This window comes from Corapipo altera, unplaced genomic scaffold (genome assembly GCF_003945725.1).
Source record: "Corapipo altera isolate COAL_440 unplaced genomic scaffold, ASM394572v1 22, whole genome shotgun sequence".
NCBI lineage: Eukaryota > Metazoa > Chordata > Aves > Passeriformes > Pipridae > Corapipo > Corapipo altera.
Genome location: NW_020884886.1, coordinates 14,537,207 through 14,555,610, shown reverse-complemented (window position 1 = coordinate 14,555,610; position 18,404 = coordinate 14,537,207). Strand labels below are relative to the sequence as shown.

At 38.9% G+C, this 18,404-nt stretch overlaps 1 protein-coding gene across 4 annotated transcripts in view; it reads left to right on the top strand.

Moving 5' to 3' along the window:
• Positions 1–12,032, top strand: part of SMIM14 (small integral membrane protein 14) — a 56,515-nt gene extending 44,483 nt beyond the window's left edge. For all 4 annotated transcript variants that reach the window (XM_027643015.1, XM_027643014.1, XM_027643018.1 and 1 more), the window contains 3 exons: positions 894–942; positions 8,199–8,347; positions 8,861–12,032. In XM_027643015.1, coding sequence (XP_027498816.1) covers positions 894–942; positions 8,199–8,347; positions 8,861–8,893 — 231 coding nt within the window. In that variant the 3' untranslated portion in view covers positions 8,894–12,032. The remainder of the gene's footprint in view (positions 1–893; positions 943–8,198; positions 8,348–8,860) is intronic.
• The last annotated feature ends 6,372 nt before the right edge of the window (positions 12,033–18,404 follow it).

Genomic DNA, 18,404 nt, shown 5'->3' with positions numbered 1-18,404 from the left:
ATCAAAAAGCTAATGTCAGTTCTAACCGAGGCATTGTAACAACTCTGTTATGATGTTGCAATTCTGTATTTAAAGCTTTTATTAATAATCCACATAGTTTACTTAAACAGAGAATAGACTCTATTTCCATAGTACTGCAGATTAAATCCCATCTATTTACCATCTCTGAACCCAATAAAGAATGTGATATTTGTCTTTCTTTTCTGGCTCTACCATCTCTAAAATAGCTATACTGATTTGCAGGTTTGCAGTTGGCAAGCTTACCTAGTCTATAAATGTAAATAGTCATTACAGTTGCTAAAAGTGTTTTAAATTGTACTCATTAGTAAAGAGAAAAAACAGTAAAATATATATTAAAACCTACTTAAAAAAATCTCTTAGGGAGGAAAAATAGTAAGTACTAAGTTTAAAAATGAAATTTTAATTCAACTTATAACCATAGTTATAAATTGATTTTTTTATTATAGTCTGATTATTTATTGTGATGTAATCACAGAGCATTTTAATGTTACTTGATCGAGATAATAGTAGTAACACCTGTCCATTATAAATGCCAAAATATGTGTAGAGTGTATGTCTGTATATAATAATGTCTATATCACTGTAGACTTTTTCTGCTTGAATTTTGGTAGTTATTCAGTGGCTGAAACCTGTATGGAAGCAATAACACTGTAGTCAGCTGATTTAAAGGTATTATGTAAATAGTGTTCAGAAACTTATCTCCGTATCTGGGATTCTTCACATTCCATAAGCCACACATGATCCAATAAAGGATCAGTTAAAATCTTCCTTATCTTGAACTTGTGCTCTGACATTATATTAAATCATGATTTTGGTAAAAGCTGACCAAGACTCATTGCTAAGTATCATGCCTTTCCTTTTCTCTGTTTCAGCTGAGACAATCCCAGTCATACTGCACAGACACAGAATGCCTTCAGGAATGTGAGTAACTGTTCAGATCAGGTGCATGGAGGTAAAATAAACAGCAGTAATTAAAATATAGTCTGATAGATCTTTAAAATGCAACAGTTGATTTAATGTTATAGGAACATATTACATTAGAACAAATACTACAGTAATAAAATTCGCATGTTGGGGAGGTAATTTGTGAGAATCTGTGATGTGGGTGGACATTTGTACGTTGGAAGCACTGTGTGGAAACAGCACTGGTGAGAAGCCTGAAGGTGTTGATATACTAGTACGACCATTAATCAGGTCCCAAGCATTAGTGAATCTTCCATTAGCCTCCAAATAGGATGATCTGGGGAACGATAGGGGAAAATTTGGAGGGGGCTTTATTTGACCTCCTTACAGGCATAGCAGCCTAACCAGTGAAGACTAGAATGGAGCACAGACCCCCCCACATACACATGTTCGCAACTGGGGCTGGATGACACTGTCAGTACTGTGAACCCTCTACTCCTCTGTGAAGGAGTTCCCCCCCAGCTCTGACTCAAGGTGACATGCACTGTGACTGTATTTCTGTTGACTTGGTGGCTGTGTAGTTAATGAAGCAAAGGACTGATGTGTACACTTCCTTGGAATTTGCTGCGAAATACATCAAAAAACCTCTCCCAAACAGTGGGACAGTCAAATGTTACTAGCATCTGCAGTGAAACATAGCTGGTCAGAGGTTATGCAGTAATGAAAGCTTGCCCTGAGGCGCTGTGTTTACACTTTCATGATCTAGAGAGAACATTACCAAATATTTATAAATAAAAATGAAGTGGATCTGTTTTTCCTATATAATTTTACTGATTCAGCGTATGAACTCACTGAATTAGCTTGCATCAGGACTACTGTAATGCTGAGGGAGCAGTGAGCACCTGAGCAGCATTCCTGGAAGCAAGAACTGCCGGTGCCATTGTCTTCTGCAGGTCTAGGAGCAGTGCAGGCAAAACTTCCAGGATCTTGGGAAGAGAGCATGCCTTTTTTCACTCTTCGTTCCTCCCTCTTCACTCCCCTGTGAAACCTGTTTAGAGATGGGCATCTAACCCAGACTTGCTCTGTGCTCTCCCAGTGTGAAACCGCCGCAGACTCATTGCCGTGCTGGGCTGAAGGGGGAAAGCTGTGTAAAACCTGGAAAAAAAGACAGTGGGGCACAGGTCCTGTAGAGTACTGCTGGTCTACTCTTTCTTTATGGCCTTTCCAAGTTATGCAGTCTGTGACTTCCCGCACCCCTTCTCTCCCAGATGCACCTGTCCAAGGCCAGACTTTTTAGTCTCCCACACCTTAGACTTCTATGTCTTTTTTTTTTCTTTTAATCACAGACATGTAGGAGAGGGAAAGCGGCAGATGACGAGAGACAGAATATTTTCTCTATTGGAAGTAGACACAGACAGGCTGTGCTGCTTTCTGAGCTTTAGTCCACAGTCAAAACCAAGCAATGGGTAGGTCATTCTCACTTGAGCCTTGGGAGTCTTGCGTCATCAATATTTATGAAGCTCTTAGACGAAAGACTTTATAAATTAGTAAGTTCTGATATGTGTGGGCACAAAGCTTGTGGGACAGCTTTCATGTTACCAAGCTGTAGTACAGTGGAAATTTGAATGGTTTGCGACAAATAGCTTTCCATCCTGAAAGAGATCCTTGCAATGACTGTCTGTGCAGATGCAAACAATTTGGCAGCAATTGTTCCAAACCAGTGGTTTGTTTCAAAAACCAAAGCAAAAATTATAGAGTAAATCCTCTCCTATGTTATTATATTGCCTTAAGTTTAGGTCCAGCAAAGGTATTTTCCTGCTGATGCAATGGCACTGCCTGCCTGTGTGTCAGATTATTTTGTGATGCTTCTGTGATTTTGTGCTTGCACCAGTCTGTAAGACCCCCAGGAGTCAAAGGCAAAAATAAACAGATTAAGCCTGGAGAAGCTTCTAGAGATGTTTTCAGAGGCAGATTAAAACAATTCTGGGCTGGTCTTCTGTCTGTTGCTTCATCCTGTTCTGATGAGCTGTACAGTGATGAGCTTATGTTTGGGGCGGGTCTCTTCTTCCCTAAGTCCCACAGCTCCATTTCCTGTTACTTGCTGACTTTGATTCCTCATTTCAGAACCTCGATATGAAGAAGCTTGTTTCACTCCCACCCATTTGCTCATTTCCAGGATTTGGTCTTCCTTTTGGAAGCACAGCTGGGAATGTTGTCATACAGATTCTTAAATTGCAAGGTTGTGGAATAACTGATCAGATGTATTTGATTTTGTTTTGGGAGACGTCAGGGCTGGGGTTCAGCCAGTGTCACAGCAGTGTCATGTGTTACGATGTTGCTACGAGCTGGAAGTTCTCAGAAACACCTCAGTTGATTCTTCCTGAGTATGCCTTGTTTTTTCAACCCTTTGATTTCTGTTCTTTTTTTAGATTTTTGGAGCCATATCAGAGCAGTAGTACCAGGGCTTCCTCATTCACATTTTTATGTTATCTGTAAATTCTTATTTATTGTTGTTGGCAACATTCTGTCGTCATGACTACTCTGCAGAGAGTTTCCTGCCAGGGTCAGGACCAGTGCTTTTGGAAGCATACAGAAAGATGTGAACACCACTTCAATAAGCATTTGGGCACGCTGCTTCATGGCTGTTCCTCTGCTGATCCTCCGTCAGAATATCTGCTGTGATGTTACAGTGTATATCAGAGTCTGGTGACTGTTCCCTTAATTTCAGTGGCTGCCTTGCAGGAAAAAAAAGCTGTAAGTTTTGAATAGGCATTTAATATTCTCTGGGGAATGCTTATGCTCAGCAAATCAGAAGATCTTACAGTTTCCCTTGAAGTGAAGAATAAGAGTGATAATTCTTTTCTGAATTCTGTCTAATACAAGTGGAGCATGGAAGTTCTCTGACGTGTGTGGCAGTTGCAACATCAGTGGTTCATCCAGCCTAGGGAGGATCCCAGCTGGTACTGATCTGCTCTGATGGCTCATGGCCCTTCGCAGTCAGCTTTCTGTGTCAAAGGAAATGAGGGGCTACTGCGAGTTTTTTCCTGTGTTCTAGCAATTCCCAGATGTTGTGACCTCGATTTGCCACATTCATATTTTCAACACTATTGTCAGTGCTCTGCTAGCTTGTAACATGGTCAGAGATGACTGTCTTGAATGTTGTCTACTCTACTTCCAAATTTCTATGTCATTTAAAATGCATACATATCTGTGATTCATTTTGAGTTGTACTCATCTAGGGGAGTCACAGCCGCTAACCTAACAGCATGAAACATCTACCAACTCTTCCCTCCCTTTTCTGGTAATTCCCTTCTCTCTTTCTCTGCTCCAGTCCTTTTTGGCTTTTTTCAGGTTACTTATCCCTGCCTTTGAGAGGGTCAGCTTGCTGGCATTATCTGCTGAAGGTCCCACAGGCTCTTTATCTTCCCTGTTGATTCATTTGTAAGATACCTCTCTTCATGCAATTTCTTGCCTTTCTTTCACAGAACAGACAATGCTTAAAACACCATGAAAAAAGGAAGACACAAGTCAGAGAGCATGCTTTTGCCTTTCCACATGCAGATGTTAAACAGTAAAAAGATCCAAAAGGAGATATTTCTACCATGAGAGGGCAGACAGAAAGCACCACGTGGAATATACTTTTACAGTAACAAAATACAGTCTCTCCTCTTTTTCTTTAGAATGCAACCTTCCCATTTTTCTCTGAGAGAATACTCATTTATGTGGCCTAGTCTCTGTTTCTACAGGAAAAAGCAAGTCCAAGAACTGTATGTCATACATGGAACAATAAATAGGATCTACTATAGTCATTAACTCCCATGGGAGTTAATCCCATAATCTCAGAACAGCTCCTAATAAAGCTTTCTCCTGCATAGAAGTAATTCAGCCATGGTGTAAAAAAAAAAAAAATGCCAGGTTACCACAGGGGCACAGACTCATTCAGAAGTGTGTGGATATACATGTATGCTGAGCCCAGGGGACCAGATACTCTAAAAATAAAGATCTTGGGCTGGATTCAATGTTGTATGGAAAGGTAGGTTAGAGACTGTGTTTCACATCACTCGGTGACAAAAGAATATGTACTGCTACATTCTGTACTAGTGGGTGTCTCCTGGGCATTGGAGGTTAATAACCAGATCCATCCATCAAAATGGGTGGTGGCAGGAACATTCATCTCAGAACAGGACAATCTTCTGTCTATATGGAAATACCAGAAAATACTATCCACCAGTGCTCTTAGAGGATAACCTTTATTCTTCAAGGAATCAAAAAACCACTTCTAAATTATCCGCAAAAAATATCCATTAAAGGCACTGTGGCTGTGAACAATTAAAAAAAATATTTTTTTCTTCTGCCCATCAGCATGAATTCCATCCTGCTTGGTTTCAACTTCATTCAACTGTTCTTTATCCATAAGCTGGCCTTATCTGATTATTTTGTGATCTCAGGGATGGAGGTCTTTGTAGTAAAAGATTGTTGTCTTCTAACTGCTTCCAGTATCTGAAACAGTTTCTTGTCTGTTCTCTTGATTTGTGATGCAAAGCTTTGAAAAGTGTGTTTCACCCCAGCTATATGAAACTTTGCTTATCCTCATTTCCTTAAGACATTAAAGGAACAGATTCTGAAATACCTCACATCCTTATTAAAGCACATGGTCATTTGTGAGAGATGTGGTTTAACGGTTCTTGAATAGTGTAAACAGTCTTGTGGCTGTTTCAGTGTCTGGCGTGCCTTGAGTAGGTAGTACAGGGCCAAGCTGTGTTAGATCAGCTGTTGTCTTGCTTAACTTAGTTCAGAATGTTTCAGTGCGTTTGGTTCCATCTAAACCATATTGCAATGCAGGCTGGAAGAAGCTGTGTCTTGCATGAATGCCTGTGGTTTCCCTCCGTGGTTCCTTCTGCTCCCTTCCCTGACCTGTAGCATGAGCTGACCCAAGCAGCACGTGCTCTACCCCAACTTTTGTTTAACCACAGACCCTAAGTGCACTAAGGTTCAGTAAAAATTCCAGAAGGCAGTCTGACTGTTTCTCTGCATTGTATGGGGAATCCTGACTAACAAATGAGCTTAATTTTCAGTGTTCCACCAAACACTGAGATTAGCTCAGACTGGTTAGAGCATGGTGTTAATATCATCGAGGTTGTGGGTTCAATCCCTGTAGGGTTAGGTTTGATGATCCTCATGGGTCTTTTCCAACTCAGAATATTCTATGAAATCTGTGAGATTTCTCCTGGGCTATGTACATGTATACCAAAGCAGGTACCTAAGGCTTTCTTACTTGTTGCTGAAGGTAGTCTCAGGGTGGCTATTAATGTTGTCTGGAAGCCTCAAATTAAAGCAGTTGTTCTTTTCATGCCAAAGTATATGCTAGTTTCCTGGATTTCATATATAAAGATCATTCAAGGTTTAAAATATTGATATATGATACTGATAACAATAATATTCTGCTCAACAACACTGCAGGTCTAAACTTTTACAGTCACAATTCCACATGCTTTCTGAATCAATTATGTGTAAGAGTTTAATGAATTAAAGGCTGTAGCATGCTTATTTATTTTCTATGCACTGTGCCTTCTCCTCATATACAATGTCCTTTATTCACTCAGATCATCAAAAGAATTGTCACTTGTAATTGAATATACTTCTAATCATAAAACTCCTCTACATTAACAACTTCTCAGGTTTTCAAATGTCTGTATTTTGGACGCTGAAAAGGCAAGAACGGTTTCATTTGCTCATACATGTAATGGTAGTGTCTGTGTTATGAGAAGCATGAGCTTCTGTAATACATGGGGTTTTTTCTTCTTTGACATTTTTAAGTGCGTGTGATGTCAGTAAAGGACATCAGTCCATGAAACTTTATTCCCAGGACAGCAGTATGGTGAATGGCATAGCTATGAGCTTCCCCACCGTGCCCCTCTGCTGTGTTAGGAACAAACCATTTCCATAGCAGAGCCTCTGTTGGAAATGCTACCCAGGAGGAATGTGATGAGAGTGGTTCTGTTGTATCAGCATCAGCCTCAAGGAAATTACTCCAGCAGCTCACTGGGTATAAGTCATCTAGCAAATGTTAAATAAGATCAACTTCCAACCAATACTGAATCCAGACTAGACTCCATAGTGAGATGATCCACACGAGTTGAGACAACTGAAAAACCTGACAGACACTAGTGTCTCTGGGGAGTTTTCTGAATGTTAAAGTTTTCAACTTGGGTAATAAAATAGAACAGCTCTTCTCTTTCTGAAGGTTATTCATTATATCTCTCTATTTATTGCTCTGTATAAATTGGTGATCATTAATGAAGCTGTTAAAACTTTACGTACTGTGATAAAGATCCATGTAAGTACTATAGGTAATTAACTGTACATAGTTTACACTGCAGCTGACAACATTAGTTACTGTTTTATTATTTGAAATTATGTTTAAGAGGAGAAAAGTTGTTTTAAAATGTGCAGGTATTTGCAAGAGCTTGTTGATCCAAAAAGACTAACCACCCATTTCCATCCTGAGGGAACTTTCTAAGTTTATTTCTGTGTGTTGATGACTCAAACATTGTATATGAAAATTGGGTGTAAAATTTTTACACTGTGTTCCTGGGTTTCACTTTTTAGTGTATCTCTACAGCACTTTTTCCTTTCCTGGCAGATACGTTTTTCTTGATGGTAACAGAAATGCCATGTGACCTGGATGATCAGTCATGAAGATCTGACCTATTGACACTAACACTTGTTTGAACAAACTCTCAAGAAATAACTTACAGCAGTCAACAAATTGATAACCATTAGTTTGCTCCCTTCTTGTAGAATTAAGGTGTTCTCTGTGTGGGGCCTAACAATAGAGTCTAAGCTCTCTTTAGTCATTTTCTTTTATTTGTTTGAGGCAAAAAACAAAGACTATCATATATAAAGGGTTTTTTCCCACATAAATATATTTTGCATCAAGTTTGATTTCTTAAACACAAAGTGTACGTTTGTCATCTCCAGGTCACCAAGAGTTAATATGAACTAAGAAATGCTCATGATGATTCTGAAAAGACCAGTGAAATCTTATGAAAATAGATTCTCTTTTCAAATGGATAAGAAATGTGATAAAAGAGCAGTGTAACGCTAATGAAGAATTAATGTCTCAAAGTGAAAATGAGAGACTAATCAGAAAACTCAATCGAAAAGTATTTCAGGGGTTTTTTTCTGAGACTTATGTTGCATTTTTATTTTCATTTGGGGAAAAGAACTCTGCTGTCACTCTGTGTTATAACTTGAGTTTTCCTTATCTGTAGTGCCAGGACCAAACTCGTCCAGTGACAATGGCGTCAGCTTCGCCATGATAATGATGGCATGGGTGGTGATTGCACTTGTCTTATTCTTGCTGAGACCGAATAATCTAAGAGGATCAAACACAGCTGGAAAGCCAACCAGCCAACATAATGTAAGTGCATCTTCAAGGGAGATTCTATAATAGTAATTAATTTTTTTCTTCTATTTTTCCCCCTGTATTTTCTTGGAACCCCATTAGAAATGAAAATGAGTAAAACCAAAGTGAAAGTAGAATCATGAAGGCCAAGTGTGAGGCCTGCCAAGGGATGGAGCAGGCATGGATGACTAAGTGTGGATCATAATGTCCTCTGGGCAATGTCTACCCCTGCTTGGAACTGCCTTCTTATGTGCGAGGGGACAATCGCAGCTTTAAGAGAAGTCAGTAAACAAAATTACAGCATAAAACAGAGAAGATGGTCTTCAGAAAAATCCCTGTTGATGCAGGAAACAGTATAGTTCTTTGATGCTCCTTTACTCTAGATATTTAAAAACACACTGAAAGATCATAAAAGAAAGCACAGTGTAACACTTCTGAAGTCGTTTATTGCTAAATCCTCTTATGTGAAACACTGTTTCTAATTCTGTACCTGCTTTTCTCTTTCTTTTCCTCCTTTCTTCCCCCAAGGGACAAGAACCACCAGCCCCACCAGTGGACTAGAGCGTTCAGTATTGGAAAAGTTCAGCAGCTAAAACCTTGCATGACCAAATGAACGAAGTGACCAGATTACTCCTAACACCCATTCAATACTGTTTTCTTTTCTCATTTATATAGAGCAGAATTATCATTCAGCAGTAATCTTCATGAACTGCTTTTAGCAACTTCAATTTTAAGTTAATTTTTGCTTTGTATGTTATTACAATTCCTAGTAGATTGTAATTTGAATAATGATAAGGCATTTTGGGGGTTTTTTGGTTGTTACTGTTACCATGGACATTCCACTCAGTCTCTTTTTGTTACAGTGATCTTAATTTCTTTGATGTGATTTCTGATATTCATTGAAAGAAAAAGAAAATCCCAGTGCATCTATAATAATGGAGGGTTACTGACCTTTCTTCAGATTAATTCATATTTCTTCTCCAGTATGCTTTTGAGAGTTATATTATGGTTGGAAGCATTAACTTAGTTATGTGGTGAAAAATAGAAATTATTTTATATTTGCCCTGGGTTCAGAGCAACTTTTAGTCTGGTCTTTGGACCACTAACATAGTTTTCAGGGTTGTTGGCAAAAACACAGATTGTCCACTAGAATTATAATCTTTCTCTGTGTGCGCACATTAAGTGAATGTGACAATTGCCACTGTCAAAGCTTTGACCTATATATTGGGAACTTTACACAGAAGATTATACCACCAAAAAAAACATTAATTTAGTCTTGTTCATATATATATCTTATTCAATATGTTGTCAAAAAATATATTCTAAAACCAGATGTGTTTACTTATAGACTTTATGAAAAGAGAAATTTAGTAAGAAGAACTTGGTAGAATTTTTTGTCCTGGTATAGTCTTTTAATAATTAGTACCTTAACAAGTTTTTAGCCATGATGTAATGTATATTGGACAGGATGAAATCATACCAAGGAGTTACCAAGGCTACCAACTTTTGGTATACAACATGTTCTGAATTATTCAGGTTTTTTCACCTGTATGTTGTCAGCAATTCTTAACATTTCATCCTTATCTACTAGTTGTAACTGTAGAATAACAAACTTGCAGATGACCACATATGGCATGTCTTTTCCCTCTAACGTTTGAGTGTGTGTGTGGTGTGTTTATGTGTGTGTATGTGTGGCTGTGCACACACCTGTGCACGTCCCATTGTAGCAAATGGGAATGAGTTTTTTTATGTACATTAATTTAAAAACATTTTAAAGATGTACAGAAAAGTGACACTGTATATTTTTCTTGTTCAATTTGAAAAATTGATGAGAATAATGTAAAGAACATTTTTATGTTACCAACATGAAGCTTCTTTCCTTAAAGGTCAGTAGAACAGACATATGGGAATTCAAAGCCTTACTCTACAAACCTTTATTCCATGAGGACTGTAGTTATGGAGCTGAAGGGACTAACTGTTAAAGTGCAAAAAGGTTTGTATTAACAGGCTCTAACAAAAATCTTGCACCAGATCCCATGGTTGACAGATACAGGGTTTTCCTCCTCAGGGTGAATGGTGGGCCAGCTAAGCCTCCTGGTAAAGGTACGGTGTAGACTTGAAAAAAGGCTTCTGTGATTTGGTGTAATTGACCTTTGAATTTCTATGAAATAGTATGCTCCTAAGCATAGGAGCATGTATAAAAAATTAAGTAAAAAAAAAAAAAAGATTGGGCCAAGTGCTCTCTTTGACATCAGTGCAGTGCCATGTAAAGTAGTGAAACCGCAGCAGAGAAGCTGAGAGAATTTGTCCTATTATGTCTAATAGTGTACAGGCCACAAACACTGTGTAAAGATGTCACTGGGACAAGCACTCTGACTGTGCTTGCTTTTTGCCTTCCATGTACATTTATATTTGGGATACTGTTTTGATCAGAACAAGTAATACAGCATCATTTTGTTGAACCAACAAGGAAACATATATAATCTCCAACAGTGACCTTTTCTCCAAGGATTTTTGGCCAGAATTCTTCACTATTGGAGGCATAAAACAAGTTTCCAATTGATTAAAAAGCCAACTGAAACATGCTTCTATTCAGACAGAGCACCACTCCTCATCTTGTTGGAAGTTGGTGAGATTTACAGGAGATGCTCCTCACTTGCGAGGATCAGTCTTCCTTTACTTAAATGTCTGTGTATGTATTTATAAAACTCACCATGTGCACCCAGCTCTAAGAGTCTTGGCAACTGAACTTTTTGTTCAGAGGAATGTTGTGTTTTACCTTTAAATGAACTATCTTTGCTTGATTCCTCTAAGTAATTGTCCCAGTGATTTTATACATGTATGCTTTCCTCATGTAAATTGCTATTTTAAAATTTTCTATGTAAAAGAAAAAAAATTGGAAATATTTTATTGTAAAGTGTTTTACTAAAGAGCCAGGCCACTATCCCACATCAAAACATATGCCTTTTAAATTCAGATACTGTCTTCAAGATAAAAGCTGCAGATCACCACTCTTAATTAAATTAAAAATGACTAACCATAGGACTGTACTTTGCCACTCTTATTTGTGTTAAATGGTGCCTTACTCATCAAGTAGTTGCACTGAAGTTTGTGGGACTACTCTGAGATAAAGTACTAGTAGCAGCTTTAGTAAGGGTGGCAGAAATCTGACCTTTAGTTACATAACTTACAATTAAATAATTGTATCATGGTTACAGATGTGTATGGTAAATTTTGAGAAGCGTGTAAGAGATTAGTGGTATGAAAAGCTCCAAGATACGATCAGTTCTGTAATGATGGTTTTAAGCTTGGTTAGTAAAAGATGCAAGTCATAGGAACTTGGGAAATATGGAGGGAAGTTTACAATTATACCTTAGCTTAGAACTTTGTTAAAATAATAGTATTTTTAGAGTCTGCTTAACACAATTATTATACTCTGAAATGAGAAATCATATTTATTCATGTATTGTCTGCAGATCACTTAGCCTTGTAATAACCATGATTGAAGAAGGAAGAGTGATGATGTCATGTACTTAATGTAAATCAGTGGTTTAAAATATCTGAATTATGCCAAACAAAAAATCATCTGTGCCATTTGCGGTTTCCTAGTAATCCTTTACTGAGTACTTGGATTGGGGTAAAGGGCTTGTACTATGCACTTTTTATTGACTTAACAAAATAAATAGCAATCATTAGTAAACTTTTGTCTTTGTCTTTTACTGAACCAACCTATCAATTTCTAAGGCAATTGGAAATCATCTATAACTAAGTATAGTAAAAATAGTGTGTCACCTGTGTAAGTTTTAAAACGTAAATTCTAACTTTTCTAATGGACACTTGTCTTCTGTATGTATCTCAAGCAAGCCAGAACAAATTACAAGCAGGTTCCAAGGTTTAAGATACTTTGATGACTAACATGGATGTCTCTGCCTTTTGCTCTTTGAAGTAGTTATGCAACCTAAGGAGTTAGAAATAGTACAGTAAGAAAAGTGATGACAGAGGCCAAATATGCTGATTATGTTGCTTCATTTTAGATCAACATTTTAGATCCTACTACTTTGGGACTTGCCATCTATTTTCTAGTTCTGTATCTTGGCAGTGTTGAACCCAGAGCTGCTCTGAGGAAGGAAGATGCTGCAATGGATCCAAGGCAGTACGTAGGAGTAGCGGATACCTGCTGCTTCCTCACTGTTCCCATGGAGTGCAGCACTTTTCTTCCTCCAGAAGCAGAGCACAAAATGCTGAGCAGCAACTCAAATCCCTCGTTAGGAATTACTGTTTTAATCCAAGGAAAAAAAGGAGAATGGCAGGGTAGCATTAAGGTTTAAAATATTATTATTTAAAATAATATACAGTTATCCAGAGATAGTGGCAATAAATACCACTAATTCAGAATCAGAAACAAAATCGGAATGTATTTTTAGTAACAAAAATTTAGTAACAAGTGCCTTAGGCATTTGAGTTGATCTAGAAAGTATATTATCTTAATCAGAGATCATTAATGTCTGCTCATCAGGATTTACCCTTTTACTCAAATATGACATTATAAATAACCCCTAAAACCAAAGCTAAACTTTACTTATAGGTACATTAGTTAAAATCTTGCCAAGGATGCACATGTGTATTGAGAAAAGTGATGCAGAAAGGAAATTACCACAAATTTCAATTTGCTTTGTTGATTGGATCTGTGCAAAGCCTAGCTGTTCAGGATCACCGTGTAACTGGAGAAGATTACTTTGCCTCAAAGCCTGAAAAAAAGGTATCCTATCTAGAATGTTTGGGAGAGATCCACCAAATCATTGCAGCAAAATATTCCATTAAGTGGGTTCCTTGCAAAAATGGACAAGTTACATTCTTTTCTCCTTCTACCCTTCCTTGTTCAATACCAGCCAACACCCTACAGTGCCATTCACTGCAAAGACATGGACCCTGGGGTGGGGGAAGAGGCAGAATTTCCCATGCTGAACCACATCCTCACTTGTAAAACAACACAACTCTTACCAACTTCCAGGGAGTTAGAACATCAGCTGGAGATTTGTCTCTTCATACAAAAAGAGAAACTGAACACGTGTTACTTGGTCTTGTATGAAAATTACTGCCAACTCCCATACCAAGCACTTTGTAGTAATATATAATAGCTAGAAGCATCTGGCTTCCACGTTGCCATTTTAACGTGGTTAAAGAGTGTTGACCAAAGGAGCTGTCTGAAACAAATGTATTTCAATATTTGACCATGCATATTAATTCGCCATATATATCCAGCTTTTTAAAGGTTTCACTCTTCTTGCTTGTATGGAAAATGATACTGTAAAATATTTTATAAAATGTTACTTGAAAATACAGCAATAATTTGTAATCAAAGATCACAAGTAGCAATGTTTTTTAAAAAATCTTTTGCATTTATGGGTTTTGTTATTTCATCCTCCAAGCTATAAATGGTGAAACAAAGGAATAATTTCTGTGACTGTAGTTTTCAGACGTAGACCTGGCTTAAAATTCATGAAGATTATTAATTTCTTCTGGTGCAAAAAAATACCCTTAAAGTGTAAAAGATTCTAGAGATGAGAAAATATGTTTCCTAAGCAGACCCATAAAAAACCCCACCATTGTACAACATGCTGAAGGTCACAGCCATTGGTTCAATATAAAAAGCAAATCTTAGAAAAAGGGTAAGAGTGAAGTTTAGGGCACAACTTGTAGATGAAATAATACATGATAAACTGAATATGATTAGCAGGAAAACAATCCAAAGAAGCCCCCACAGGACTGGACACTGTTACACCAAATACTGCATGTAACATCGCAGTCTGCTTTCTTGGGATGATGAATAAAAATCTGGTTTCTTCAGCTCTCCTAGTGATTTAATGCAGCCTTGTTTGAAATAAAAAATCCAAATAATCATTTTCCCACTTCATCAAATATTAGCTTGCATTTTGAATCACAAATGCATCTTGTCTCTGACACCCCTTCTGGCTGTATGCTTCTGTTGGGCTTCAGTATGTAAGGGAAGAGATTCAGCCAAATTTGCTTTTAGCTAGACTGTAACAGTAGATCAAAACTTCACCTTATGTTATGTGAACAACTGTTAAGGCAGTGGGACAGCTCAGCTGAGTAAAACCCTTTAAAGAAGGGCCTACAGGACAACTCTCCAATGGGGCTGTGATGAAAAGCCTTATCTGGCTGCTCTTACTTCCACTGCATTAATTTTAGCATTTAAGTTTTCTATATTGTTACTGAAATGGCTGTTATACCTGAAATGGCTCTTCTGTTGGGAGCTGTAGGACGCCCCATGTTCAGAAAAGCAATGCTGCGGCCCACAGCACTGGTTCTGAAGGAACAGCTTTGATGTCTGGTGTGAAGTGTGTGGTTTCCAGAAGAACATCAGAAGAGAAAACAAAGGAAAAAAAAGAGGCATTTACAAAACAATAGACAAGGCCATCCAATGTAATCGTACCTGGAAGGAAGTGTGAATAATTTCTGTGTATACTGAGAGATTTAAATAATCTAATTAGAGGAAGGTCATATACTGGAAAACAAAACATTTTCATGCAGTACGTTAAAGAAGAGGGTCTGAGAGGATGTTCTCATCATAGTTTTCAGGGTGGCCTTCCTCTGACTTTTAAACATTATTTTAATCCCACATGGCTTTTGTTTTTTGTTTATATTGCAGTACTGTCCATGAGTCCAGCTGAAATTATTGTCCATATGTTCTGGGCCCTATGCAAACAGGCATATTGAACCTGACCAGAAATTCACTGCACAATTGCACTTTGAGGTTCTGGGTGTCACTAACAAAAAAATACTGTATTATATTAACATAATGGGCAACTGTCAGACTGTTTAGCAATGTCGAAGTTCCAGTGAGCCAGAGAGGTGGAGATGAGGAGAGGGTATAAGTAGGGACATGCCAGGCAGAAAATGACTCTTGCAATGACACATAATGTTGGCTCTGAGCACACGTAGGAGCTTGGGTTCTCAGCTGTCTGTGTTCAAGAATGGCGTATGGCTTGGTTTGTGCAGCTGTTGGAGCCTTTTCAACACTCATGCCCAGTCTCACAAGTGCTGTATAATCTCTTTAGCTGCATCTCATTCCTTCCTTCCTCTTAGTGTTGTAAAATACAAAGCATGGATTCAAATACTGATCCAACTGGTCTTCTGGGCACTTCTGTGCCTCAGCCTGGGACTGTTCCTGAGTACCTCAGATTTCCTGGTTACAGGTGGGGTGCCTCCCAGTTGTGCTGTGTCAAAAGTTAAAGAAAGGCTTGAGAGACAATGGTGGTTGTTGAATCTGTGTCAGATGTCAGTGTCACAAACTGATTACACAAACACAACTGCCTTTAGTTAATGATCAGCTAAATGTGGTTGGCGATTAGTCTGACATTAAACACTCCCCAGATACGATACAAAACTTCTTTCATATCCAGGGTTCCTTGCTGGCTTTTTCTCTCACCTCCAACATCAGGGTGCCAAGAGATTACACAATCATGCACTCACTTGCTCTTCATTGTCTTCCCTCTCCTTCCCCTCATCCTCCAAATCCTTCATAAATCATGACTTCTCCTTTGCATAATCTAACAACTTGTACATGAGAGGTGAAAAGTGCCATCTCTACCCACCTTTGGCATTCAGATTGCCCTTTGCTTGGTGGTTTCTGGAAAGGCAGAGATGCCTCAAATCCACGCCCTAATATGCTGGAAGAGGGATTCATCTGATCTAGTCAACTGCCAATGCTGAAGGAAAACATACACCTGAAATCCCATTCCTCATGGTATTTAAGTTACTGATCCTGCAATGTGAAAGTGTTCACAGCCTACACTGAGCCTTCAAAAAAAATGGAGCAGAATTCACACATTCATTTTAGAAAATGGCCATCAGTGGACCAGCCTCATCTACTTTGCAGCATCCCAGGGCTGTGTCTCCAAAGCAGCAGGCTTCAGGAGGTTTAATGGTATGCCCTGAAGCCTTATATAAGCTTTATTGCCTATGCACAGTGTTGTAAAAAATTCTGCATACTGTTAAATGATGGGTCTGCCTGAATGGAAAAAACAAAGAATACCTCATCCAGTAATTCAGAAATTTTGCTGTAAGAAGAGGGAAGACCCAAACTCACTGCTCTTTCCATTGCAGTGCCTTTGAGGCCTGCGTTTTTTTCCCGCCTTCATCTCAGGAGTGTAGGCTATAGGGAAACAAAAGCAGCCCTCATCATCCTTTTCACAGAATCGTTTAGGTTGGAAAACACTTCCAAGATCATCTAGTCCAACCTTTCAGGGTTAAGTTGTGCTGTTCTGCAGGAATTCAAGATCCATGTCCCAGGCAGGGGTGTGACAGCCTATCGTGAAGATCCTTTGCTATGAGGAAAGGGACAGGGGTCCATTGCCTTATCCAAGGTCTATTCAGGCATTCAAAACAGCTCTCAAATCATAGACTATAACCCAGACCTTTCTCCTCCCAGGAAAGAGCCAGGATTACCAGACCTGAAAAATATTCCCTTTGAAACTCTTTGGCAAACTAGCATAGTTGCAGGTGGAAAGTTAGATCCCCATGTTTCTTTATAATCTCCATGACACAGCACTCTCCTGAGGCAAGTATGCCTGAACCTTCCCACTGAGGAAGTCTGAAGCTTTTACCGTCCCTCTTAGCAAACACAGTAGCTAGGAGGTATTAGCTGACTAATGAACAACTACCCACACATAGAGCAGCAGGCAAAGGGAAGTTGTTCTCACACACGTGGCCTTGCACACAATCACTGTACCCTTGCTGTTTGTAGAAAATCCACTCTGTGTGTCAGGCACACACGAAGCATGCTTACCAACACCCTCGGGGGACCACTTAAAGGACCTGAAGTGGGTTTGGCCATGCCAAGATAGCAACAGGCATATACAGAGGGACCAGATAATGATCTTGCAGTACAAATGTATGCATTCACGGCTATTCTAAGACCAAAGGAGATAGACAGGGAGTTTGAAGAGGATGGTATAGGTGAGACTGACTTGGTAATGACAGCTCACTGAGCTTCTATTTGCTTTGCTTAGGTTTCCTTGGAAAAAAAGTGGACGTGTTCAAAATTGAGACATCTGTGCCAATAAGCAATGAGAAAAGGCATGACTTGTTTTTACTTCAGAATAAACACAGTGAACCCTGCACCTTCGCCAGGCAGTTTTTGGCTAACCACGCTGACTCTGCCAGGATCCTGCACTGAGACTGTAAACCTCAGTAGGCTCTTTCAGTAGAAACACACATATTTTACAAGCATTTCTAAAGGACTGTGATTACAGGATGTACTCAGATGGACACAGATTCTCTTAGGGAAAGATCAGATTCTCCAAAGTAAAATAGTAACAGAATAAAATATAAAACAGAAACAATTATTTAATTTTTTTTATATACTTTAACATCTATGGACAAAAACACCATGTAAGAACCAAGCAATTCTTTAGTCCCTTTGATAAGAACATACGTGTATTATCCACCTAGTCTGGCAACATTTAACATAGAAATTGTAATCTGTTAAAAGCGTAAATCACTGCAATATTGCAGATGCAGCAAAAAAACACGCCACCCAGCTTCTGGGAGATGCAGTGTAAGTGAACATGAATGCACTGGACAAGAAAAGACTGCAGATTTCTCACAATCTTTCTGCTCCCAAAGTCAGATGCAGTATGCTAATAACAAATCATGTTTACACAAGAGGCAAGAGTAGTATCTGAGAAGTTTATTACTGCTAGGCAAGAGGTCCCTAGGTAGTGCACAGATCACAAGGGCGAGAGTGCAAGCTCGTTTTATTTCCTTACTCTGGGCAATGTTTGCAGCCTGGACTTTATACACTGTACTTTACTGTTACCTATCCACATTTCCCTTCACTTCCCTTTGTTGCGACGGCGCCGCACTACAGGAGAGAGAGTGAACACCGAGTTCTTTGCTTCACAGTAAGCTTAGCTAAAGGACAGAAAAATTATTCACGCGCGTATTCAACCACCACAATTAAGTTCTCTTATAAAAACTCCGCGAGGCAGAGGAGAGGAGCAGTTTAGCAGCCCAGCCCCACTGCAGGCCCAAAGTCCCCATCCGTGCC